The sequence below is a fragment of the Berghia stephanieae genome, chromosome 8 (assembly GCF_034508935.2).
Source record: "Berghia stephanieae isolate SIO BIC M18660-M18661 chromosome 8, UCSD_Bste_1.3, whole genome shotgun sequence".
Lineage (NCBI taxonomy): Eukaryota > Metazoa > Mollusca > Gastropoda > Nudibranchia > Aeolidiidae > Berghia > Berghia stephanieae.
This window is the reverse complement of record NC_088367.1, coordinates 2,520,589-2,548,023: the sequence shown is the minus strand read 5'-3', so window position 1 is coordinate 2,548,023 and position 27,435 is coordinate 2,520,589. Positions and strand designations below refer to the sequence as shown.

Below are 27,435 nucleotides of genomic sequence, written 5' to 3'. Positions count from 1 at the left end.
TTGCTAGCACACTGTTTCGAGAAAATGTAATTTTTAAAAGGAGAAAATTCCTCCTCTGGACTCCAAAATTGCGGATTTCCGCGGATCCGAGGAAAACCATCAGCACTGATAATAATAAAAAAAACTTTAGCTTTTATATAGATATAGCGCAATATCCACTAAACATGCTCAAAACGTTTTACAAGGGTACCTAACCAACAGCAATACGTAATATGTAGAACGAGACAAGACATAACATCTGTTAGGCGATATTACAATTTTTTTTCACAAAGAGAAACCGCTATTAACAGCCGGGTAATACTCATTTTACACCTGAGTACAGTGAGCTTGTGAGGAAAGAACCTTTTCCAAGAACTCAACTATGTGCAGAGCAAGGCTCAAACCCAGAACCTTCCAATCAGAAAGCGGGTGTCATACCACAAGACCACATAGCCTAATTTATCTAGGTAGGTGACGTACTGTTTCATGTGAATCAAGTAAAATCAATAAGATGACCTTAACCCTCTCCTTACCACCGCACCTATTGGAAAAATCATGACATTTGTTACGATGGAACCAACAGTTTTCTTATTCTGTTTGTTTTACGGTGCTTGCAACACATTTAGGTTATATCAGCGCCAGTAAAAAAGGAAGAAAATTGGATAGTAAAAAGTTCTAGAATTACAATTAAAGCACACAAGAAAAAGTAAGACATAGGGGAACTGGGAACAAATAGGGATCAGATGTAGATTCCAATAGCATACCACCAATGTACTTAGTTTGAGATCACCTATAAGTCTCATCCGGACACAAGCACAAAATCCAACAAAGAGGAATACACTCAAATTCATACATTATACATTCAAGATAACAAATATAATAATACATACCGGAGAGATGATTTACAAGGAAAAAAATATCATCTCTCAAAACAATAACTATGCATTTGACTGTTTCCCTCCTAGTCAGGACTCCGGCCAGGGCCAGGACAAAACCAAGTAATCTCATTCCAAGACAAAGACAGAAAGCATGTTGGAAAACAGATATAAGGGGATAGAAGACACCGTATGTACCCCCCTGCCCACTATGGGAGGTTTTCTTATTCTGATTTCATTTTGTTATAGTTACAGCTATAAAAAACTTGACATTGTCTTGCAGCACAGCTCATTGTTCTGAACGAAATATAGAATATACTCGTTACTATTCTGTTTGAAAAATTTATTTTTGTGTTGGGTGAGAATGAAGTTTTGGGTAAAATTCTGAAAATAACTGGTAAGGAGAGAGTTAAATAGTCATGTATCAGTCATGCTTGGACTATATACAAAAAATTAAAGAGTAAAGCTTATCTATATTGTGCTTAATCCTGTAGTCAAAACAGCTCTAGGCGTACACATTTCACTGATGTATGAAAATGTTCCCTGGTCCTTCAGAACCATTACGTCAATGGCCCCGTGGTTTAACCCAGTTTCTTTTCCACAAAACGGACAATTACAATTGCTTACTACTTTTTGGAGAAGACACTTGTCTATCGCAAAGTACTTTCTGTTAGATACCCAGGGGACAGGGGGGGGGGGGGGGGGGGGGGGGGGGGCAGATTTACCCGAAATCGATCTTGACCCCTTTGCATTTGAAGGGAGTGCTCTAACAACTGAGCAATCAGAACCCCCCATTGACAAAGTACAAACAACTGCTCAATAACTTACAGGACATAAGCAAGGACTCCCATGGCCCACATATCAGTGTAGAAACCAACAGGTTCTCTGTCTACGATTTCAGGAGCAGCAAATTCTGCTGTGGCTGTTGTGACCTTGACCACGTCATCGGGATTAAGTTTAGTTGCCAGGCCAAAGTCAATTATTTTGACAGATGAGGCTTTCTTGGTCTCACACATGATATTCTCTGGCTGTGTTTGGACAAAAATAAATCATTGGAGGGTTAGGAAATAAAATTAATAAATAAATAATAAATTTGAGCTTTACATAGCGCAATATCCACTAAATGTGCTCAAAGCGCTTTACAAGGGGTCCCTGGTCAACGGCAACATTTAACATGTAGGACGGGACATGCCGCCTGTTAGGCAATAGTACAATTTTTCTGAAAAAGACAACGCTGTTAATGGCCAGGTACTCATTTTACACCTGAGTAGGGTGAGAGAAAGTGAGTAAAGAGCCTTTTCCAAGGACTCAACTATGCGCCGAGTGTGAGGCTCAAACCCAGGACCTTCCGATCCAAAAGTGAGTGTCATACCACTAGACCATGTTAACTCACTCAATCCTAGAGAATTTTGCTACTTTTCAAAATTGGGAAACTGTATTAAAAATGAGCTGTACATAGATAGTTTTATTATATTGAACTACCATTAACATGTAAAAATGAAAAACATTAGCTTTGATAATACACCGATAATTTGTCTCAGAAAAATGTAATTAAAAGTAACCCCGGTAAACTACGGATATAGTCGGTGTTAAAGTTGAGTTAAAATATAATAGATGAAAAAAGGGTAAAAATGGATTTAAAATACGTATGAGTTTCTATTACGAGCAGATAATTGAGCTTTATAAATGAGCCTTTATATAGTGCAATATCCACTAAATATGCTCAAAGCACTTTACAAAGGGTCCCTGACCAACAGTAACACGTAACATAAAGAACGAGACATGACGCCTGTCAGGCAATGATACATTTTATTCCGACAGAGAAAATGTTGTTAACGGCCAGGTACTCATTTTACACCTGAGTACGGTGAGAGAATGGGAGTAAAGAGCCTTTTCCAAGGACTCAACTGTGTGCCGAGCGAGGCTTGAACCCTGGACTTTCCGATCCGAAAGCGAGTGTCATACCACAAGACCACATCGCTGCAACTTTCTAGCATATTATGTATTACCAACCTTGATGTCTAGGTGCACAATGCTATGTTCGTGCATATGTTTAAGTCCATCACAGGCTTGACGCATGTAGTTAATGACCTCTGCCTCAGACATTTTGTAGTCTTCTGCAGCGATACGATCAAAGAGCTCACCACCTGACAGGCTGATAGAGTATTGAAGGAAAAGGGGTAAAAATTAGTATGAACTTAAACTGACATAAAAAAAAATAAATATGCCTTTTCCGCCACGACACCATAGGATTTTGTCGCCTAGGCATTCCATGAAGGAATATAGATAACTCATCAAACAAGATGTCTGATGTCAACAGGAATCACCCATGTTGCCCAAGTGACCAAATTGGAGGTTAATCATCTTGCTCAAGGAAAAAAAACTGAAAGTTCCTGAAGTGGGGCTCGAACCCGGGTCCTTCCGGGTCACAGTGCAATGCCTTAACCACTCGACCACTTCGCCCCCTGACATTAAATGATAATAAAATAGTATAGAGATCATCAATAGACATTGATCTAATTGAATAACTTTCAAATTGTGTCTTTACAAAAGTGGTTGCACATACTTTTAAAGCTTTGTTATTATAAAAGAAAGGAAGATATGAGTGCATGATTGGAGATAGAAAATATATTTCATTGTACTATGAACTTTGTACATTTGTGATTCATTCAATCTTGACCAGTTTTCAATTACCAATATTCTATGATAGTATTTTTCGATCTTACATAGCCGTATTGATACATTTTTCCTGACATTCAAAGTTGTGTAAAACTGTCTGTAAATGATACAATGCAAGCTATATGAGATTTTGTAATTATAAACTATTGTATAAGGCATTTAAAGGATAATTCCTATTAAGCCTTCAGTAAGATAAGATAAGATAAGATATGAAAAGAAAACTCTAAACTGGTTTGAACGATCATTTTACTATTTATTCATTTTGCAAGTATCCACTATCGTATCTATTTATATTCTTTTGGGCATAAATAAATTCCATTTTCTAATCCAATCCACATTGACATATTATTTGATTTGTTAGAATGTGAAACAAGTTGTAAGGACGTGACAAATTCAAATAATAAAAGCAATGACAAAGTACATACAACTCCAAAATGAGGACCATCTCATATTTGTCCTCAAAGGCGTCGTGCAGGTTGATAAGTTTGGGATGGTGAAGTTGATTCATGATGTTTATCTCATTCTTCACTGTGTACTTGTCCAAGGGGTAAGGGGTGTTGATGAACTTGGCTACAAAGACCCGACCTGTGGCTTTCTCCACGCAGCGATGGACAACTCCAAAAGCACCGCTGGAATTGATAGGAAATGAAGGAACATTGTATTAGAGAATCAGACTTTTACTTTAACAAATAAACTAAGTTGAGGAATTTGTCGATTTTAAATCATAAGGACATTTCACTCCTTGAAACAGTAAACACATATTTTTTTTGATAACCTGAGTAGTCCTGCACAGTTTTGCTTTTGGAAGATTAAATCCCTGTTATAAATATTTTACTAACATTTCTCGAGCAATACCCATGTCAAACAATGATTCTTGAAAAAAAAAAAATCTAATTTTGATTCACATATTAATGACTATATAAACAGAGCAAATAGAATGATGGGTATGATCTTTAGAAGTTTTGTTAGTCTAGACAAATGAATTTTTATAAATTTGTACAAATCTCTTATTCGGCCTATCCTTGACTATGACATTTCCATTAGGAGTCCAATGTAAAAAAGGAAATCTCTTAGCATTGAAAATTTCCAAAGAAGGGCAACGAAGAGATTAATTGCCATTGAGGATTTTTCATATCATGATACAAAGTATTTGGATTTACCTGGTCTTAAATATAGGAGAATTCGGGGAGACTTCATTCAATAGTATAAATGAATCCATTATGACTTTGATATGGATACCTCTGAAGTTTTTTCCTTTTCTAGCAGAAAAATTACTAGTGGAGACCGGTTTAAAATCTTTTTTGACAGACACAAAACTAACTAAAGGGATTTTTAAAAAAATTAAAAGAACAATAAAACTTTGGAACAGTATCAAGTATAAAACTAAAAATGCTGCTTCTGTAGACATTCAAAATAATGCTTGATAAAGAAATAATCATTACCAGTATAAATATTATTAAATTTAAATACACAGGGCATTCAAAGGCCAGTTGGCCTAAATAACTCTTCATATGATATGATAAGATGAAACAAGGAGATGTTTATCCTAGTTTCTGTATTGTTTAATAATAAGTAACATTTCTTGCTACCCTATGTACAGAAAACTTTAATCATCTAAAATCTAAGAGACCAAGCTACCAGCATCGTCAACAGAAAAAAACCCAAACTATACATAACATTGGATTAAAACTAGTCCCTTTGCTTATGTGGCAAATGCTCTAAGAATCGAATTATAGGGATCCCTATGAGGTGAGATCCGCAGCATAAAATCAAACATATTATTTTTAAAAGAGAGATATCATTTAAATATGAATAAGGTGAGTCTAACTGTATTAAAAAAAAAAGAAAAGAAATGATTAACCATGACATGGCATAACATTTGATTTCTCACGTGTGTCTGGCCACTGAACCCATTGCCTACCTTCCGAGCTCTTCAAGGATATCATAAGCGTCATAAACGCTCCCCATCTTGATCTGAACTGGCTGAGGAGCATGTTTCTTCCACATGTCTTCATCTGGGAATATGAACATGAAATAAAGGTTATCAAACGTTTTTTGGGAGGAATCATTTATTGACTATAAATACATGCTTGTACATCATATATAAATTCTATTTTTGTTTAACAGACAATGATTGCACTATAGTGCGCCTTGCAAAACAAAGCAGTATCATTTTCTAGAGTTCCAAAGAGTAAATACTTATAATACAAACAAGTTGCGGCAGCAGTAACAACAATACAAAAGGTATGTAAATGATTAATAACAAAATGAACATGGTACTCACAGAATTTGTCGTAATCATTGATCTTTGGTCCATCGTATTTGCCACGTACCCTCCTTCCAAATTCATCTGTGAAAAAGATGGAAATTCAATACGAATGAATTGATAAAATAGTCTCTTAAAAGCTTGTAAAATTGTGCTGACAAAAACTACAATGACAACGGTGACAACAACGACAGCGGCAACAACGTTGCAATTTGAATTAACTTTTGGCTTTCCAGCCACATATGCCTCTCCTTTTAGGCCATACTTTCAAACATAATGTTTTTTAAATAAACTTATTTTTTGTTTCATTTAAATCTTCAAATTTTGGCATACTTGCATTACATGATCCCTAAATACATTTCCTTCTTAATGTCGTCCTTGCTATATAAATAAATACCTTCCATTTGCCCTTTCTTTTTGGCACCCTTGTCCTCTGTCTTAATGGGGGCAGTAGGCTCACACGGATCACTACGGCCATAGAAGTTATCTGCAAAAACACGGAAGCAGTACTCCTTGTTGGGGCTTAACCCTGTCACGTTGTGGAAGGCAAATCTGGGAATGAAATTTGATTTCTAATAGCTAGAAAATCGAATTTTGATGTTTTTGATAGCAGTATGCATTGCAAGAAAATATTTGAAAATGATGGGCATGATAAAAGTCATAATAAAAATGGCTAGATATGATAGATGAGGAGGTGTCTTTCTTGTTATGTATATTCTTTATAATAATATTGTATTGTTATAAATGTGTAACCAAATGACAAATTGCCACTATTTTGAGGACAATAATACATATTATTATTAACACCTGCTAAGTTGCATTTTCATCATTCAGAGAAAACAAGATTTTTGTCAATTATTAAATGACTTAGAACATAGACACTACCTTGTGTGTTTCGAACCTTCAAATTTTCTCTGGTAATTCTAAAGTTTGGCCATAATATGCGGCTATGTGGTCTCGTGGTATGACACTCACTTTCAGACTGGAAGGTCCTGGGTTCGAGCCTCGCTCGGTGCATAGTTGAGTCCTTGGAAAAAGTTCTTAACTCATATTCTCTCACCATACTCAGGTGTAAAATGAGTACCTGCCCGTTAACAGCGTTGTCTCCGTCCGAATAAAATTGTAATATCGCCTAACAGGCGTCATGTCTCGTCCTACATGTTAAGTGTTCCTGTTGGTCAGGGCCCCTGTAAAGCGCTTTGAGTACGTTTAGTGGATATTGCGCTATATAAAAGCTCAAAAGCTCAAAATAGACACTACCTTGAGTGTTTCAAACCTTCAAATTTTCTCTGGTAATTTTAAAGTTTCTAATAAAAAAATTTTGCTTGAAAAAGGCAACCCAATTTTCTATCTGGATACGACTTAGCAGCTTTTAAACAATTAACTCCTCAAATGAATATTTACTTATCCCTAACCCTAACCACTAACCTGGTAGTGGCAGCTCTAATCCATTTTCCATTAGGCGGCTCCATCCTCTCAATAATGTACTCAGTGATGAAGCTACCGCCATCGTTCAGTGGAGGTTTCCAAGACAAGACAACTGAGTCATCTCTGATGTTTTCTACTACAGGGAATCTTGGAGCATCAGGGTGGTCTGGGAATGAAATATAATTCATTTGAATGTCAATATTGAAAGCAGTATTGAATAGACAATTAATTTGCATGTGAATATTGAACACTGTATTCAATAGACAATTAATTTGCATGTCAATATTGAAAACTGTATTCAATAGACAATTAATTTGCATGTGAATATTGAAAGTTGTATCTAATAGATAATTACTTTGCATGTCAATATGGAAACTGTATAAAATATACTGACTGGCAAAAGTAACGCTAAAATAATATCAGTAACAAAGAAGGTCTAGCTTAAGAATGATTTTATTCTTTAAATTGATTCAATCACAATAAGCAATGTGTCTGGTGGTTACAGATTACATTCTCTAAACACTCACAATTTAAAAAAAAATTTTTTTGATTTGAATAAAGCCTAAAATAAAGCTTTTAAATGGAAAACTTGGTGTGCCCACAAAAAGAAAAGAAAAAAACCCCCAAAAGACAAAAAAAACAAAAACAAAAACAAAAGACCGAAGCAAAATAAATTTTAAAATGTATAAAAATCAATCAAATAAATATATAGAATAAATTTTAAAAATTAAAAAGAAAACAAGAATATATATTATATCCACCATTGACTTGAATCTTGAGGATGGCCGAATCTGTTCCAAGTTGATTGTCGAGTTGCAAACGGTAAGGACCATCGTCCATTTTACTGGCGTCTTTGATGGTAAGTATGGCATGGCGATCTGTCACCTCCCCATGGAATCTGAACGAAAGAAATTCATCAAAAAATTTATTAAATAAAATATATATTCTGTTTATTTATTCAAGAGGAATTAAACTGTTCGGTATACATTCTTTAATAATCCTAATTGTTAAATCATATTTCACAACTTATAAAAATACTTCTAACCCTCTAAAATGAAGTTTAAGGAAAAAAAGTTGAAACATTTAGAAATTAAATAAAGCAATTGACACAGAAAACAAAATCAAAGAAACTAACACATTATTAAAAAAAGACAAATCTTGAAGAATTACCTTAGCACGGTCAGTAAATAGGACAATTAATCTCAGTCACGAAATTTTCAAGTAAGGGTTTATCTTATATAATTAAACCAAATATTGAGAATTTGACGCTGATGTGTGATTGTTAAGTTAAGTCATTTTGGAGTAAAACCTATCAAATGAATGTAAAAAAACCCAAACAAATGTGAGGCCGGCTGAGAAAACACAGGAAGATGCGGCAAGCTTCGATTCGAGATATGAGCCAAAATCGAAGATAAAGTTTTTCCCATAGCAACAAATTTTATTCATAAAAAAAAATTCATAACTTGGGTTCTAATAGAATAGATATAGAAAGAAAATTTAAAGTGGTAAATGATCAGTATATATAACTCATTTTATGAAATTTGCTCATCTTTCCGGGTTTTCTTAGCCAGCCATATAAATGAAATGTGGCTATGTGGTCTAGTGTGCGGCTATGTGGTCTAGTGGTATGACACTCGCTTTCGGATCGGAAGGTCCTGGGTTCGAGCCTCGCTCGGCGCATAGTTGAGTCCTCGGAGAAGGCTCTTTACTCACATTCTCTCACCATACTCAGGTGTAAAATGAGTACCTGGCTGTTAAAAGTGTTGTCTCTGTCCCAAAAAAAATTTGTAACATCGCCTGACAAACAGGCGTCATGTCCGTCCTAAGTGTTAAATATCGCTGTTGGCCAGGGACCCCTTGTAAAGCGGTTTGAGCACATTTAGTAGATATTGCACTTCATAAGGGCTCAATTTATTTATGATATGATCAAAGTACAACATTATAAAGATTTTATTACAACAGTACACGTTTTTGAGCAGCTATGGCCCCTCAAGGCCGATAAAAATTGATAAAAGACAGAAACGGGCGCTTAAATGACCTAAATAGTGTCGAAAGCGCCGTTAAACACCTAATAACCTAAAAAAAAAAAAAAGTACAACATTGTTGTCTAGCTGTCAGGAGCCTACCTGGATCCTTTAAGCTCCTCATTGTCTCTGATCCATTTGACTGTTGGCTTAGGGTTGCCAGTGAAAGGAATTTTCAATGTCACTGTCTCGCCTTTCTCGAAGGTGCATACATCTCTGAATCGAGGAGGTACATTGATCTTTGGAGGAGCTGGGGAAAACAAAATATCATTAGAATAGGAATACAAACTGTACTCATAACTTCCATAGTATATTAGCATATCTACCATTTTTGAGAGAGTATCACTGATTTTTAAAAATTTTATTTATAAGGGTTTTTACGGCGCTTGCAACACATTAAGGTCATATCAGCGCCACTAAAAAGGAAGAAAATGGGATAGTAAAAAGTTTTAGAATTACAATTAAAGCACCCAAGAAAAGGTAAGACAAAAGGGGAATTGGTTCAAATAGGGAACAGATGTAGATTCCAAGAGCACACTATCAATGTACTTAGATTTAGATCACCTAAATGTCTCATCCAGACACAAGCACAGGTCCCCGCTAAGAGGAATAACATGCTAGAGCATCAAATTTCATTCTATGACATGTTTAACAATCCCTCATCGATGTCTATTTTGTTTTCTAATTTATATTAAATCACATTCAAGCTTGGGATTTCTACATAACAAAGAAGATAGTCAATGACTCGGCAATTTCAGCTATAAGGACCCTCATGGGTGCCAGCAGGAAGAAGTGCTGAAACCTAAAACTAAAATATCGACACTTTGCCAAACCTGAAAATGTTCCTACTGAAAATGCGGCCTAAACTTTACTCTTATTTCATCACCGTTTTTATACCATTATTAAATGATTACACAGCAATCATATTGACACAATGAGGAAATTAATTTGATTTTAAAACCAACTTATAATACATGGTGAAATACTCACAGTGCAGTTGAATCACGTATTCTAATTTTTACAGATGCTATTAGGTTATTTTACACAAAACACTGAAACCGGAGGTATTTGACTTCGAGATATTGTGAAACTGGAATTGGCATGAACCGGAAAACTGGCACCCATGCCTCTCCTCCACCATTAATTTTAAAAAATAATACAGATAATGAATTCTTACATCTGATTTCTAGCTCAGCTCTGGACACTCTACTGCCTCCCTTGTTGGTGGCCCTCACAGAATACTCATCAGAATCCTCTCCAAAGATATCCTTGACGACCAGAATCTGTTTTTCTCCTTCTGTCGAAATCTCATACTTATCGTTGTCAAAAATCTCACGAACACCTTTGTACCTTTGAAAAAAAAAAAGGAAAAAGTTGGACATGCATTATAACGCCTTAAATAATGTTTTTGCAATTAAATAATTGTAGTCTGATGGCATGACACCCACCTTTGGACCTGTAGTTCTCTTGTTCAAGTAGGCTACCACTTAAAGTATTGCAAAGTTAAGTTCTTGGAAAAAGCTCTTTACTCACATTTTTTCACTGAACTCAAGAGTAAAATGAGTACCTTTCCTGGAACAAGAGGAAAATGTAATTTCTCCCTTTACATGTTAAAGTTTGCTCTGGTTTGGGCCCCCTCTTGTGATCAGTAAAGCATCTACAATAAAAAAAATATGTATGCTTTGTTTTTGTTTTTAAGGGTTTTACGGCGCTAGCATCACATTTAGGTCATATCCGCACCAGTAAAAAGGAAGAAATTGGGATAGTGAAAAGTTCTAGAATTACAATTAAAATACCCAAGAATAAGAAAGACAAAGGGGAATTGGTTCAAATAGGGAACAGATGTAAATTCCAAGAGCACACTATCAGTGTACTTAGTTTGAGATCACTAAATGTCTCATCCAGACACAAGCACAGGTCCCCGCCAAGAGGAACGCACTCAATTTTTTACAAATCATACAGATGTAAAAGGAAAAATAATACAGTGCATAACAGAGATATGCTTTACAAAGGAAAAAATATCATCTCCCAAAACTCTAACAATACATTTGACAGTTTCCCTCCCAGCCAGGGCCAGGACAAAACCAAGTAATCTCATTCCAAGACAAAGACAGAAAGCAAGTTGGAAAACAGATATAGGGGGATAGAAGAATCAGTATGTACATCCCTGTCCACTATGAAAGGTCAGGAACCCCACCCAGAAAAGCATGTATTTTACACCATTGTATCCATTTTGTCACTCAATTGCTTTTTAAAAAATCAACACACTAATATTTTAACACTCATCAAGGTCTCATAGAATGAAAAACAAATCATTTTATCATTAATGAATTCCGAAAATGAGATGATGATACTGATGGTGTTGTTGTTGTTAATAATAATAACAATAATAACAATAATAATAATAATAATAATAATAATAATAATAATAATAATAATAATAATAATAATAATAATAATAATAATAATAATAATAATAAATCCCTTTACTCATCCCAAAAGGGATATTTGTCATTAGGATCTATTCCAAGGGAAGACTGGAATAACCCAGGCACCAGCTGCAGTGCAGCGCTGCAAAGTGAGCTAGGGCGAGGTGACTTGCTCAAGGCCTCACAACGCGAAGGGTAGTCGAACTCGGTACCTTTCGGCTTCGAAGCAAAGACCATACCGCTGACCCACGTTGTTGTTGTGTGTAATGTTGTTGTTGTTGATGATGATGATGATGATGATGATGATGATGATGATGATGAGGAGGAGGATGATGATGATGATTGTGAGTTTATATATAAAAACAAAGACAACACGTCACCTTAATTCATTTTTGTCATATAGTGTTCGAATTTTTAACGCGCAACTGTGATTTAAATTAAATATACTCCTTTTTAAATATACACACACAAGCTCGGACTAAAGGCCAGAGGTATGGACTATCTCAATTTATCAAATTAATATATAAAGTGTTGCTATTGGTTCTTGGTTGTATATTTTTTTACATTTTTGTGCATTTGCATGTATATATGTATACATTGTCGCCACAGATTCTCAACTTTGTGTTTATACATTTTTATGCATGCCACATCTGTAAACGAATTTCCCTTTTTTTGGATGAATAAAGTATATATTATTATTATTATTATTTTTATTATTATCATTATTATTATTATTATTATTATTATTATTATTATTATTATTATTATTATTACTATTATTATTATTATTTATTATTATTATTATTATTATTATTATTATTATTATTATTATTATTATTATTATTACTATTATTATCATCATAATAATAATTATTATTATTATTATTATTACTATTATTACTATTATTATTATTATTATTATTATTATTATTATTATTATTATTATTATTATTATTATTATTATTATTATTATTTATTACTAAAAAATAATTCCTCACCATTGTATGTCAGGCTTGGGGTTGCCTAAAACTTGACATTCGAAACGAGCTGATTTTCCTTCGACAGCCTGGACCTTCTTCAGACCACTGGTGAATTCTGGGATCTCAGCAGCTAGTTGGAGATACAATGAGAATCAAGGACACGTTAACAAATTCTATGTTGTTTGAATACAATCAAAATAAGGTAAATACAAAAAAATAAAAATAAAGTGCGACTCAACATTATCAAAAAGTTCATCTATTTACCAAGTATAATTGAAATGGAACAATTTTTTAAAACCACAAAACAAAGCATAGATAAGATGTTCATTATTATTACACTTACACTACTCTTCATTGTCATGCACTTATTCATACCTGAATAGAGAGAGGTAACATCTTTAAACTGCCTTAGACACCTAACTGTCATATACTAATTGCCAGCCGGCTCATGTAACTGGTCATGTAGATAGATGTTTGACTTTCAATTAAATTGAGACTTGGTTCCTCTCAGGCTTGGGTAATGTCACATTTTCAGATAAACAGCCTAGCTCTATATAGAAACCCTATGCACTAAAAAGAAGCTTATTATATTTTAATAATTATGAATCTATCATTATTTATCAAAATTTGTACTTTTAATTTTTCTCCATCATTTTTTGACAACCTAAGTTCAGCTTATTGACTTCCATGTCGCCATTTTTATTCACCTAAGCCACATGAAAACACAGGAGATCTAAGAATGAGCTATTAAGGTGTTATTCATCCCTGTGTCATTTTCTCTGTTCTCTCAAACTCACCATTGGGGTCCTTGATCTTCACCGTGTTAGAGCATGTGGACGGCTTAGACATACCAGCCTCATTCTGAGCAAAAACCCGGAACTCATACTTCTTGTCCTCGATCAGGTTAGGGATGTTGAACATATTGGTTATGGTCAGCTGGTTGTTCACACGCGTCCAGTTTTCTGTGCCGTGCTCCTTCTTCTCTACCCAGTAGCCCTGGATCTTTCCACCACCATCAGTGGACGGTTTGGACCAGGTCAGGCTGACAAAGTCTCCACCCACTTCTGCCACTTCGGGGGTTCCTGGACTGCCAGGCACATCTGATGGTTGATGGGGGGAAGGAGGGTGGAAATACATCATTCAACAAAAACTATAAGAAAAGAAAGTGAAGATAATACTTGCCAACTTATCAGATGCCAGAAAAGTATACTGTCCTTTATGCATTTAACATTGCCCTTGCCTACAACTTGAAGTATTCCAAAACAAATTCATGTTTTCGATGAATCTTCAAGATATTCTGGCCAAACACAATCTCAAATGAGGACCTGAGAGCAAGAGCTGAAGTGGAGTCTCTGGAGAGTCTTATTAAAAGGAGAAGATGGCAATGGTTGGGGCATGTTTGTCGCAGGCAGACCTGATGAAACACCGATAAGGAAGGCTCTGCGATGGACAACCCAAATGAAAGAGGAAGCAAGGCTGCCCTAAGGAGACTTGGAGATGTACTGTATAGAGGGACCTAAATCAGAGAGGTCTGTCCCTCGAGATGGGTCCAAGAATAGCTGCTGACAGGATCAGGTGGAGATCCCTTGCATCACCTCAAGTGCCAGCAGGCCCAGAGAGGAATGAGTGAATAAATGAGTTTCCTACAGTGCTTACAAATGACACGAACAGATTAACTTCAGCATGGAATTTTTAAAAGATGAGTAGAAAGTGATGACTGAAAAAAAACCCCTTGAAGATGTAAAACTATGGAGGAAGTTTTAAGGGTATGGAACCTCATAGGGAGAAATAGCGAGAGAGAGAGGATGGTCGAAGAGAGTAATGGATAGAGAAAAATTGTTGATGGTCTATGGACTAAGTTTGATAGTAATTATACACACAGAATTAATTTTGTTCCAAAAAATATTAAGTTAATAAAAGAATGAACAATTTGATTGTCTTCATCATATAACTTGAGAAATTCTGCCAGTTATGAAACATTTACGAGCCAATTAGGATACACTTCTGTCACAGGAGAGCACAATTATTGTGATACAGAACCATAACCAAACACCATCTCACACCATATAAATGTTGTGTCTATCTTCAATGTTGAAGTTGTATAAGTATGGATTGTTTTGGGCAGGAATTGATAACAGAGCTAGTTAAGCAATGTCTTTAACTTATAATTAACAATAGGATATTGACTGGGTCCATCTTTATTTTGTTTATTCATCTTAACAACGCCATTCGCACATCTCTCATTCGTCTTTAGTGTTTCATTCATCGTGTTTTGTTGATAAAGGAGAAACCTAAAACGTCCATTTTATCTGTTTTTGCTTATCAAATTGAAGCTTCTATTCAATTTCCTACTGCTATTTATATTTTCAAGCTTTAAGTAGCAATATATTCATGTCTTTAACTTAACACATTAAGGATCAATTACTTATTTTCCGAAACATGCATTGTCATATGAACAACAATGATTGAAGTAAATGAAAGTAGAATCTTATAGACAATCATCTTTACCAAACTGCATCTTGGCAACAATGGGGCTTTCAGCTGTAAGGTAGTCTCCACTGCCATTTTCGGACACGGCAGCAACACGGAACAGGTATTGACTGTTCTCATACAGACCTTGGACGTCAATGGCAGTGTCCTGCATAGAAGAACAAAAAGAAAATTATCATAAGTTAAATCATGATGATTCATGAAACCTTGATCCCATTTTGGTCATATGTGACCCATCGTGTCGAAACTGTATTATGTTGAAATGAACCAGATTCTAAAAAGTCAAATTAAAGTTACACTGGTCAAAAATATAAATTATCGCTATTTAGACTCTAAAATACGATCATCATTTTCCACAATAAAACATACAAACTCAACCAAAGTCTGAGATTTCTGGCTATTAATTCAATATTTAGCATCTCAGTCATCCTGACAAAATACGTTTTGAGGCGAGGGGTTACATATATCTGTAATGGATGTAAATAAATTTGTGAACAATATGATAATTATCACTGCAGCAGAATCCCGTAATCCTAAGAATCTACCTCTACACCCTGCTACTGAAATTGTCATGCCACCTTTATGTAACCTATTAATTATTTTTCCTTTCGAAGGACTGGTTACATTCACACTCCCAAGGATTTAAGAGCCGAAAGAGTACAGGGTTTTTAATATCACGACTTTTCTCCCCTATTGAATATATATAAATCATCATTTTGATGCAAAGTGTGACTTTCATCATCATAAGGACATTTGTCTCACCTTACAATGAGATGACACAGTAACCCAATAAGGCTTGCCGACCTCTTGACGCTCCACTAGGTAAGAGGTGATGCGGCCACCACCGTCATCCTTGGCAGGTTTCCAAGTGAGGTGACAAGAGTTTTTAGTTATATCAGACACTGTCAGCGGGCCTGTTGGGGGTCCAGGAGGACCTAGAAGGAGAGAGAACATATAGAAAATAATTGTTAGTTACAATGTCATGAGGTCCAGGAGGACCTAGAGAGAGAGAGAACATATAGAGAATAATTGTTAGGTACAATGTCATGAGGTCCAGGAGGACCTAGAGAGAGAGAGAGAACATATAGAGAATAATTGTTAGGTACAATGTCATGAGGTCCAGGAGGACCTAGAAGGAGAGAGAACATATAGAAAATAATTGTTAGTTACAATGTCATGACTTGATTAATTTGAAAAAAAAAACAACAAAAACTTAAGAATGGGAACTTTGTTTTGACCTAGAGGGAGAGAGAACATATAGAGAATAATTGTTAGGTACAATGTTATGACTAGATTAATTAAAAAAAAACAACTTAAGAATGGGAACTTTGTTTTTAAGACCAAAATAAATATAATAATATAGCTAATTGTTGGTCAATATGAACAGAACAGCACTTACTGACAACTTTGAGGTTGAATGGAGCTGACGCTGTTCCACTGTCATTGCTGACTTCAATTGTGTATTTTCCAGTGTCGTCTCTTACAGAATCTGAGAGTAGAAAGATGTAGAACATTGCATACAACTTGATAAAAATAGTCCTTTAAAAATTAATTGAAAGTGATACTAATCTGTAAAAAGTAACAAATAAAAATGAAAAAAAGAACAAAATACCAAACAAGGAAAGTTTTGGGCTTAAAACTACTTGTCAACCAATAACAAATACGATAAAAACATTAATACATCACTTAAAATCCAGACGGTTTTTAAGTTGAAGAGGGGTTTTGAGCCCGAAATGTTCTGTATTTGGTATTTTGATCTTTGTGAAAGATGCTATAAGTAATAAGTTTTAAAGTTTTTAATTATTTTAGGGTTTTTTACGCCATTTGCAACACATTTAGGTCATATCAGCACCAGTAAAAAGGAAGAAAATTGGATAGTAAAAACATCGAGATGTACAATTACAAGGACTTGAGGAAAAGTAAGACAAAGGGGAATGGTTCAAATAGGGGACAGATGTAGATTCCAAGAGCACACCATCAGTGTACTTAGTTTGAGATCCCCTAAAAGTCTCATCCAGACACCAGCGCAAGAACCCACTAAGAGGAATACACTCAAATGTTTACAAATCATATGTTAAAAATAAACAATAACAGAACATAACAGAGAGATGATTTACAAGGAAAAAAAAAGATCATCTCCCCAAACTATAACTTTTATACTTTCGACCTTTTTCCTCCCAGCCAAGGTTTGTGGTCACAGTCAGGACCAAACTAAGTAATCTCAATCCAAGACAAAGACAGAAAGCAATTGGAAAACAGGTATAGGGGTATAGAAGTCACAACAAGTACCTCCCTGCCCACTATGGGAGGTAGGGAACCTCACCCAGAAAGGTGCTATAATCATTTGTGTTTATTACTTTTAAAAATAATTGGTAAGGGGGGGGGGGGGGGGGGGGTAATTATTGACTTCTTTTTATCTTTTAAAAAAAGTATACACTGTTGTTAATGAAAAATTTGTTATGAATTGACATTTTCTTTTTCCTCATCACCTAAATTCAAAAAAATAATTCATATGATCTGTGATGGAGTATTATTATTATTGAGTTATTGCCCTTTGCAATTGTATTAGCAATTTTGTGTTTCCATGAATACTACACTTAATTACATTTAATTACTTATAAATAATGTCACAATTGAATATAAAGAATACTTTGATGTTATATTACATAAAGTATATTCCTGTTTATGTATATTTCTATACTGCCTTGTTTAATATTACTAAGTCCGTGATATATGATTTATAGAACTTGAATAAACAACTTGTTGGCTGGCCACCAATGAGTGTCTTCCCTGTCAGTCTTTGTATGCACTGCATAAGCATATTTCAAGGTATTTGGACAGCGATCATCCTAAAAATTGATACATTGAAAAAAAAAAAATAAAAAAATTAGATTGAATAACTTGACTAACCTTTAACAACAAAGGTGACATAATCGTCGAAAGGTGAGATTTTAATGCGATCATTCTCCTTGATCTCTCTTCCATCTTTTTTGACCTTGATTTCAAATGGACCAGTTCCGCTGAATGGGAGTTTGACCTTGAACTGGTCACCTGCATCAATCTTCTGATCTCGCAGCTCTTTATCTATTCTCGGAGGGGCTATGTAAAAAAAAATATATTAATGTAATACATGGAATTGTATGCTCAAGAATTTTCAATGAATCATTCTTCAATGGTCAGTTGTCATAATTTGTTATACAATTTCTTCATTTTGACTTTTTAACAACAACAACAACAACTACAACAACAACAACAACAACAACAGCGACAACAAAAAACCTTATTATCATCATCATCATCATCATTATTATTATTATTATTATTATTATTATTATTATTATTATTATTATTGTTATTATTATTATTATTATCATTATTATCTTTATTATTATTATTATTATTATTATTATTATTATTATTATTATTATTATTATTGTTATTATTATTATTATTATCATTATTATTATTATTATTATTATTATTATTATTATTATTATTATTATTATTATTATTATCATTATTATCTTTATTATTATTATTATTATTATTATTATTATTATTATTATTATCATTGTTATTATTATTATAATTATTATCTTTGTTATTATTATTATTATTATTATTATTATTATTATTGTTATTATTATCATCATCATCATCATTAGTATTATCATCATTATTATTATTATTATTATTATTATTATTATTATTATTATTATTATTATTATTATCGTTATTATCATAACTGTATAAACTTACATTGAACAGATAAATTGGCAGAGCAAGACTCTTTTCCGAGAGCATTTTTCACTTCACATGTGATCTCTCCACCATCTTTCTCATGTACATCGGAGATGAAAAGTGTGTAGGTATCACCATCCACTTTGACACGGCTACGGGCTGCTGAACCTATCTCAATGCCATTTCTGAACCTGAAAAGTATAGGGAAAACACTTTTTAAAATTTCCTCCAAATGTAAGAAATACATATGTAATTACAGCTTTGAAGTTTCAATTTAAGTAATTGGATTTTTATGATAAAGTAATTTAGAGTAATCAGTTTTAAACAATTTAATACCTCAAACAAAATAATTCATAGCTTTATTCTCAAACTGACAATGGAAACAATTATTAGTAACAAAAGAAAAACAATGTTTTATTGAATGTAATGTACTTATTCTATAGTCTATAGAATAAGTACATTACATTCAATAAAACATTGTTTTTCTATAATAGAGCTGATGTCGCAAATTTTGGCCACAGCCAGTAACATATAACTACTTGCCATTATGTCAAGCATTATCTTCACCAACAGCATCAACATAAACATCATCATCATCATCATCGTCGTCCTCATCATCATTCAAATAATTTATCATTATCTCATTATCATAGTAATTATCCTTATACTAACCAAGAGATAGTTGGTGTTGGTGTACCAGAGACTTGCACACTCATCTGTGCCTCCCCTCCAATAGCAGCTTTGGTATTCTGGAGCTTCTTTGAGAAGTCTGGGGCATGGCCAACTGCAATGGAAAAAAAATACATTAAAAAAATTATGCATATGAAAATGTTCTACTTTGTTCGTTGTCCCCTTCTCTCTCTCTCTCTCTCTCTCTCTCTCTCTCTCTCTCTCTCTCTCTCTCTCTCTCTCTCTCTCTCTCTCTCTCTCCCCCCCCCCCAACCCCCATTCCTTCAAAATGGGAAAGATCCTTCTGGGACACAAAATCCGTCACCAATTATATGAGTTGAAAGTTTCTCATACCAAGGGTATAGATGCATAGATTGAGGTGAGATAAATACACCTATGATGCAACAATAAAATGACGTTTAATTGCGTTCGCTAGATTTCATGATTTCATGTCCTGTGATGTGTCAGCGAGCAGTGCAATATAAGATAAAAACATAAGCACCTTATTTAATGAAAATTATTGACCAATTCTCAAACAATAACATCAAAGACATAAACTAGGAGAGAATGGGAGTTTTAAAAAAATGAGAATGCTGTTTTTCTTTTTGGATACATACAATACATCTTTCTCTCATCTTCTAAAAGTACAACAAAAAACCAAAAACCAAACCCCAAACAAAACCCATATATTAAAAAAGCAACACCAAACAACTCACCAATCTTTTCCTTGATCTTGACAGGAGCACAGGGCAGGCTGGGTTCTCCAGTCCCTGCGGCATTGATGGCAGAGATACGGAACTCGTACTCGGAGTTTTCTGGCAGGCCAGCCACATTGAATTGTGTGTCATTCAGAGGGAATTCATTTGCCTTGGTCCACATTGACATTCCCTTCTCTCGCTTTTCTACCAAGTAACCTGGCAGTTAACACAGATGATAGATAAATCATTAGATTCAAATCATGGAGCCAAGGTGCAATATAAAATGTGACCCATCGTCTCAAAACGGTATTATGTCAGAATGAACCAGATGCTAAAAAGCCAAAATTAATGCTAAACCGGTCAATGATATGAATTAATAGTATTGGTACCCTGAAATATGATATTCATTCTCTTCAATAAAACATACAAACTCAACCAAAGTCTGATATATCTGGCTATAACTTCAATTTTAGCATCTTAATCATCCCGACATAATACCGTTTTGAGACGAGGGGTCACAAATGAAATCAGATTTTAAAATCGTGAAATAGCTGGAAACATCGGTTGTCTTGTCCTTTCAAATAATTTGATAATAATCTTTCCCCCATTAAAACCATGAACCCATGGTGCAAATGATACTCAATGAGAAATATAAATCATGAAATAACATGAAATATCACATCGGTCGTCTTTTCAAACAATTTGATAATAATAATTCTTTTCCCCTAAAACCAGTTTTATTGTTAAAACATTAACATTTTTTTTTTCAAAATTATGCCTTTTCCGCCACGACACCATAAGATATTGTCGCCTAGGCATTCATGAAGGAATAATATAGATAATTCATCAAACAAGATGTCTGATGTCAACAGGAATCACCCATGTTGTCCAAGTGAGCAAAGTGGGGGTTAATAATCTTGCTTAAGGAAAAAAATGAAAGTGCCTGAAGCAGGGCTCGAATCCGGTCATTCCGGGTCACAGTAAAATGTCTTAACCATTCGGCCACTTCGTCCCCCTGTTAAAACATATTGACACAAAAAGTTGCTGCTCAATTTTAATGATAAAATTTTAAAATAATGTTTAATAACTCTTTCCAGGTGGGTTCAGTTTGACCCTGCCCAAACAGCCCGTCTTTGGTTTAGACCCTAAAGATAAATTTCCCCTTAGTGATGAATAAAGGGAATTCATTATTTTGTCAAAATAGTTCCTTTGATTCCGTAGTTATAATACCATTGCTGCTCTCTTGGTTAAGTGTAAATGTTGCTGCTCGAAGCTCAAAGAAATAAATAATAACGTGAAGTTGAATGTAAGCTTCAATTTAATTACAAGAACAGATCAAATGAACATTTCGGGTTTCCCCTTTATCAACAAAACAGGATGATTGAAACACCACAGATGAATGAGATGATGTGGTAGTGGCGTAGTTAAGATCTTAACTACGCCACTACCACATCATCTCATTCATCTGTGGATCTTAACTACGCCACTACCACATCATCTCATTCATCTGTGGTGTTTCAATCATCCTGTTTTGTTGATAAAGGGGAAACCCGAAACGTTCATTTGATCTGTTCTTGTAATTAAATTGAAGCTTACATTCAACTTCACGTTATTATTTATCTCTCTTTGTTAAACACTTTAGGGACTTGGTTATCAAATGATGAGGGGAAAAAGAGAGGAAAATAAAATTGAATTTTTAATGACAAAAATTCTAACCTGTAATCCTTGATCCACCATCATTCCTGGGCTTGTCCCACTTCAGCTCGACAAAGGTCCTTCCAACATTCACAACTTCAGGAACTCCAGTAGTGGAAGGTTTGCCTAAGAAATAAAATATAAGTACAAAGTTCAAAGTTAATTCAATCTTAGGCTTTCGCCAATAAATCACACAATTTGATGACAACATTCATGAAAGTGGAAAAAAAAAATGGTAAATAGAACGAAAAAATAAACTGATACAACTAATAATCATAAAAAATACAACAATCATAATATCAGAACTCAATTATTTATATCTTACTTTTCTTGGTTTTGTTCAATATTCAATAATGAAAGTAAACAATGAGAAATATGGAGAAAACAACTGGATCTTGATTTTAAAAAGTATTGGCTCTGCTATTGATACACATATGATAATGTTCGCTTCTAAAATACAGCTGGATGTAAAGCTCTAAATGGTGCATTAGATTTGCTGACTTTATTAATAAAAAAGATTATACTAAAAAATCTTTGGATCACGGTTATATGAGGTAATTTGTATGAGAAAATTGCTTGACTTGAGCAGTTAAAATTTTCTGTTGGTCTTTGTCCTAACGTCTAAATAAAAAGTGAGATAAGTTTTTCCATTGCGTTGGAAAAAGTTTATTGTTTTTAATATTTGCTGAAGAAGATTATTGAGCCGACATGTTCTGTATTTGGTATTTAGTTCTTTTTCACAGCTGTTATATTCAATTTTTGCTCATTACTTTTTACAGTATACCGTTTCTAGAAGCTTACTATCACTTTGCTTTGTGTGCAGGGATATAATATGTGAGTCTAAGTGCTACAAAAAAAAAGAGCATCAAAGCTTTATATCATAATATACTCACTGTATTTGGGCTTGACGAGAACAGGGCCAGTGCTGACACTGGGGTTTCCAAGCCCTGCTGGATTCTTGGCAGTGATTCTAAACTCATACTCTGTATTGTTGTCCAAACCTTTCACTGTGGGAAGAAGTAGTAGTAGCAAAAGAATAATGAGATATGAAAAAGGACAAATGTGATGGTGACGGCTTAGGTTATGCAATGATGCTAATGAGATGATTATATAACAGTAAGGGCCGCCACTGATGAACATAAACATGATTATTATCAGCTTAATGATGAAATGAATTTGTTGGTGTGATGAAGCTTGGTCCTGTATCTGTTTTGTTTTGAATTGTTAATGTAGATTGGAATTTTATGGCCGAGTGTTTGCTTTTGACTGTTTTGTGACATAGATACATGCACGCGTTCTCTCTACGAGACTGGAGTGTTGGCCATCTTAGTGTGTCTAGAGCTGTTGTCACATACCCCGGTTCCACCTCAGTAAAAGTAAAGCTAATGCATCCAAAAAAAAAAAAAAAAAGAAACTAAGGAAAAGCAGAGACATTGGCTGAAGAACATGGCATAATGAAAGAGGAAAGAAACAATAAAGTATGCAAGCTTATAATCTTGATACAAGTCAACATTTACTAAACATCATTAATACAAACAAATCTTCAGAACACTGGATGGAACATCTATCGGAAAGACAAAAAGAAATCCACATAACCTAAACAAAGAGAAGCTACCAGAGTTATGGTCTGAATGTTTGTTTGTTTTGTTGTTTTTAAGGGTTTTACAGCGCTTGCAACACATTAAGGTCATATCAGCGCCAGTAAAAAGGAAGAAAATGGGAAGTAAAAAGTTCTAGAATTACAATTAAAGCATCCAAGAATAAGGCAGACAAAAGGGAATTGGTACAAATAGGGAACAGATGTAGATTCCAAGAGCACACTATCAGTGTACTTAGTTTGAGATCACCTAAAAGTCTCATCCAGACACAAGCACAGGTCCCAACTAAGAGGAATACACTCAAATGTTTACAAATCATATATTATATATTAACAAAACATAATACAGTGCATAACAGAGAGATGATTTACAAGGAAAAAATTATCATCTCCCAAAACTAACTATACATTCGACTGTTTCCCTCCCAGCCAGGGCCAGGACAAAACCAAGTAATATCATTCCAAGACAAAGACAGAAAGCATGTTGGAAAACAGACATAGGGGGATAGAAGACACAGTATGTACCTCCCTGCCCACTATGGGAGGTCTGAATGTTTTACAAAGTAATCATAACATAACATAAGATAAGAAGATGCACATTGATTGAAATCATTTGAAGGTCTGTACAAAAAAAAAGAGAATAATCAAGACTGTACACAAAGATGAAATAAAAAGAGAGTAATCAAGATGGTCCTCTAAACAATGTAAATTATGTCCAGCTCACACAAATTCCACTGTAAGTTGTTCTAATCGAAAGCTATTCATGAAAGGAAGCTGTGTTTGTATACTTGTTATGCACTATGGTTGGATGCATTCATTTGTGTCCTGGTGTTTTGTTTTGCATATATCTGAAATATTTTTGAAAAACCCTCCGGAGTTGAAGTGTCTCCCAGTTGTAGTTGCAGAAAAGATGGATCTGTATTGTTTTCTTATGAAAATGAAGATGTTGATATGACAAGGTGGCGATGATGATGATGATGATGATGGTTATGATGATGATGATGATGATGATGATGATGATGACGGATAATAATGATGTGGGCCAACTAACCTGTTCCCATAGTTTCCTTGATAGGTGTGTCGTTGTACGTCTTCCATCTGTTAGATGTTGGTTCCTTGTACTCAATGACGTAGCCCAATAACTTCTTGCCTCCATCACTCTTTGGCCTGTTCCAGGTCAAGGTCACGGATGATTCATCTACATCTTCCACTGATGGATTGATGGGCGACTCAGGGGCAGCTGTTAATATAATAATAATAATGATGATAATAATAATAATAATAATAATAATAATAATAATAATAATAATAATAATAATAATAATAATAATAATATATCTTTATTGTCCCCAAAAAAGTGGCAATTTGTCATTTGGTTACACATTTATAACAATCCAATATTGATATAGACACACTCACACAAGATGCACACTAGTAACATTGTAGTTATCGTAAACAAACAAAAAAAAAAAAACCCCAAAAAACCGGTATCAACAACAACATCATCATCATCGTCATCATCATCATCATCATCACCATCTTCATCATCATCATCATATGGTTGGTAGAATGTGCAAATTGTACTTCATTGTACTTCATTTCTATTGCAATAAAAAGTAATCCTTCAGAACCATTAGAGTTATAGAGCAGGAGTTTATCCCAGTTTCTATCGCTTGAAACAAACAATAGCAATTGCTTGCTACCTTTTGGATAGGACACTAGGATATTATTGTTGATATACAACATGAGAGTTTATACCATGACCAATCAATAAAATCATGAAAAAAAGTTGTAAGGCATTAACATGTTTGAAAAACAAAATGAGAAGAATAAAATAACTAAATTTGTCATTGTATAATTATGTTTTATGTTTGTTTTTAAGTGTCTCACGGTGCTTGCGACACATTTAGGTCATTTCAACGCCAATAAAAAGGAAGAAAATTGAATAGTGAAATTTTTTTTCTAGAATTGCAAGTAAAAGGTACCCAAGAAAAAGTAAGACAAAGAAGACTGACTCAAATAGGGAACAATTGTAGATTTCAAGAAAACATTATCAGTTTGAGATCACCTAAAAGTCTCATCCAGATACCAGCAAAGGTTCCCACTAAGAAGAATACACTCAAATGTTTAAATAATATATCCAAAACAGAAAACATAACTAACGATACAGAACAGAGATGATTTGCAAGGAAAAAAAATATCACCCCCTAAAACTAAAACTATACATTTGACTGTTTCCCTCTCAGCCAAAGACTCTGGCAAGGGAAAGGACAAAACCGTGTAATCTCATTCCATAGAGGGAGATAAAGACACAGTATTGTATAGTTAGAGTGGGGTAAAGCTATTGAAATCTCAAATAACAGCAATGGTCATAGGGTTTCACACCTCTTGTAACAAAGTAAAGTAATGTTGAATATGTGACCCTTTGCCTCAAAACGGGATTAAGTCGGGTTGGTTAAGATGTTGAAAATTGAATTTATAGCCAGAAATATCAGACTTGCGTTGAGTTTGTATGTTTTATTGAGGAGAATGGATATCATATTTTAGGGTGCTAATGCCAACAATTTATATTTTTGACCAGTTTAACATTTAATTCGGCTTTTAAGCATCTGGTTCATTCCAACATAATACCGTTTTGAGACGATGGGTCACGTATAGTCACTGACTGGATGAGTGACGATGATTTCAAAACGTTGGCACTAGAACTGTGTCCTCAGGCAATTTATACTTTATATACATCCTAAGCTGTAAACATGTACTTAGGTTATGGACACTAACACACATTGTTGATACAAAAGGATGCCAAAAAAGCAATGTATGCAGTATGGAAATAAAATAGGGCTTAAAATGGCTGCTGTGGGGATGAATGAAACAAGAATCGCTTTGAGCATGGTGAAACTATGAAAATCTTCTATAAAATTTTCATTTACACAAAAATGATAGTAGTAATAATTACATAAATAAATAAAACAACATAAACAAACAAACACATAAAAAAAAACAGACGTAAAAACCAACAACTCACAGAATGGTTCCTTAGCTACAGAGGCTGTGGTTGTCATGAGAGGTTCACTGACACCGTATTCATTCTCCGCACTGACTCGGAAGTTGTAAGAGTGGTCTTCAGTTAGGCCCATGACCTCATATTTGGTGCCTCTGATGAATCGGCTGACAGGTTCCCACTTACCACTAGCAACATCTTGCTTTTCTACGATGTAGTTTGTAACAGCACTACCTCCGTCCTCCTGAAAATGAATCAAAAGATAAACTTTAACTACGAGTTGTCATATTATAACTCAAAATAATTAGATAATGGTGTAAATTCGTGAGATTATGAAACACTTAATATCATGATTATGGGAACCACCTGAGAGAACCAGAAACAGAGGCAGGCAGAATAAAACATACACTGACTGTCTGCTAGATGACACAGGAATGGACAACACCCGGGAGCTGCGTACACTTATGGAGGACAGGACAGAATGGCGAAGACTTGTGGCTCATGTTGGGCGCCCCAAGGGACAGCCTAAGTAAGTAAGTAAGTAATCTCATGATTATACAAACAGTATTTAATCAAAACAGCAAATCAGCCATTAGGTAAAGCCACAACCAGGCAATAATCTAAATAATATTCTTTATTCTCTTATTGTGTCAATTTTGAACATTTTTCCTTGCTATTTTGTCTTTATGATTATTACTCTTTCATTCTGTCAACCTTGAAGCATTGAAATAGTCTCACATCTCCAGAGAAAGAAAAATATCAAAAATCTGTGGAATCTTCACAATGATGACGTTACAGACTAACAAGGAAGAAGAGGATGAAGAAGAAGATGCTGATAAAACGAGATAAAATGCCATGAATAATTAAACAATGCAACGGAAATA

General features: G+C 34.5%; 1 protein-coding gene across 13 annotated transcripts in view; it reads right to left on the bottom strand.

Moving 5' to 3' along the window:
• The window catches only part of LOC144978020 (twitchin-like), a 159,467-nt gene that overhangs the window by 28,192 nt on the left and 103,840 nt on the right, over positions 1-27,435 (bottom strand). For all 13 annotated transcript variants that reach the window (XM_078923458.1, XM_078923457.1, XM_078923469.1 and 10 more), the window contains 23 exons: positions 26,576-26,795; positions 24,602-24,790; positions 22,847-22,960; positions 21,975-22,079; positions 20,277-20,474; positions 19,564-19,675; positions 18,910-19,082; positions 18,061-18,249; positions 16,550-16,639; positions 15,913-16,085; positions 15,169-15,298; positions 13,458-13,760; positions 12,679-12,790; positions 10,429-10,601; positions 9,354-9,501; positions 7,989-8,125; positions 7,228-7,393; positions 6,197-6,351; positions 5,818-5,883; positions 5,455-5,548; positions 3,959-4,162; positions 2,868-3,009; positions 1,683-1,882 (listed from right to left, as the gene is read on the bottom strand). In XM_078923458.1, the coding sequence (XP_078779584.1) occupies positions 1,683-1,882; positions 2,868-3,009; positions 3,959-4,162; positions 5,455-5,548; positions 5,818-5,883; positions 6,197-6,351; positions 7,228-7,393; positions 7,989-8,125; positions 9,354-9,501; positions 10,429-10,601; positions 12,679-12,790; positions 13,458-13,760; positions 15,169-15,298; positions 15,913-16,085; positions 16,550-16,639; positions 18,061-18,249; positions 18,910-19,082; positions 19,564-19,675; positions 20,277-20,474; positions 21,975-22,079; positions 22,847-22,960; positions 24,602-24,790; positions 26,576-26,795 (3,593 nt within the window). The remainder of the gene's footprint in view (positions 1-1,682; positions 1,883-2,867; positions 3,010-3,958; positions 4,163-5,454; positions 5,549-5,817; positions 5,884-6,196; positions 6,352-7,227; positions 7,394-7,988; positions 8,126-9,353; positions 9,502-10,428; positions 10,602-12,678; positions 12,791-13,457; positions 13,761-15,168; positions 15,299-15,912; positions 16,086-16,549; positions 16,640-18,060; positions 18,250-18,909; positions 19,083-19,563; positions 19,676-20,276; positions 20,475-21,974; positions 22,080-22,846; positions 22,961-24,601; positions 24,791-26,575; positions 26,796-27,435) is intronic.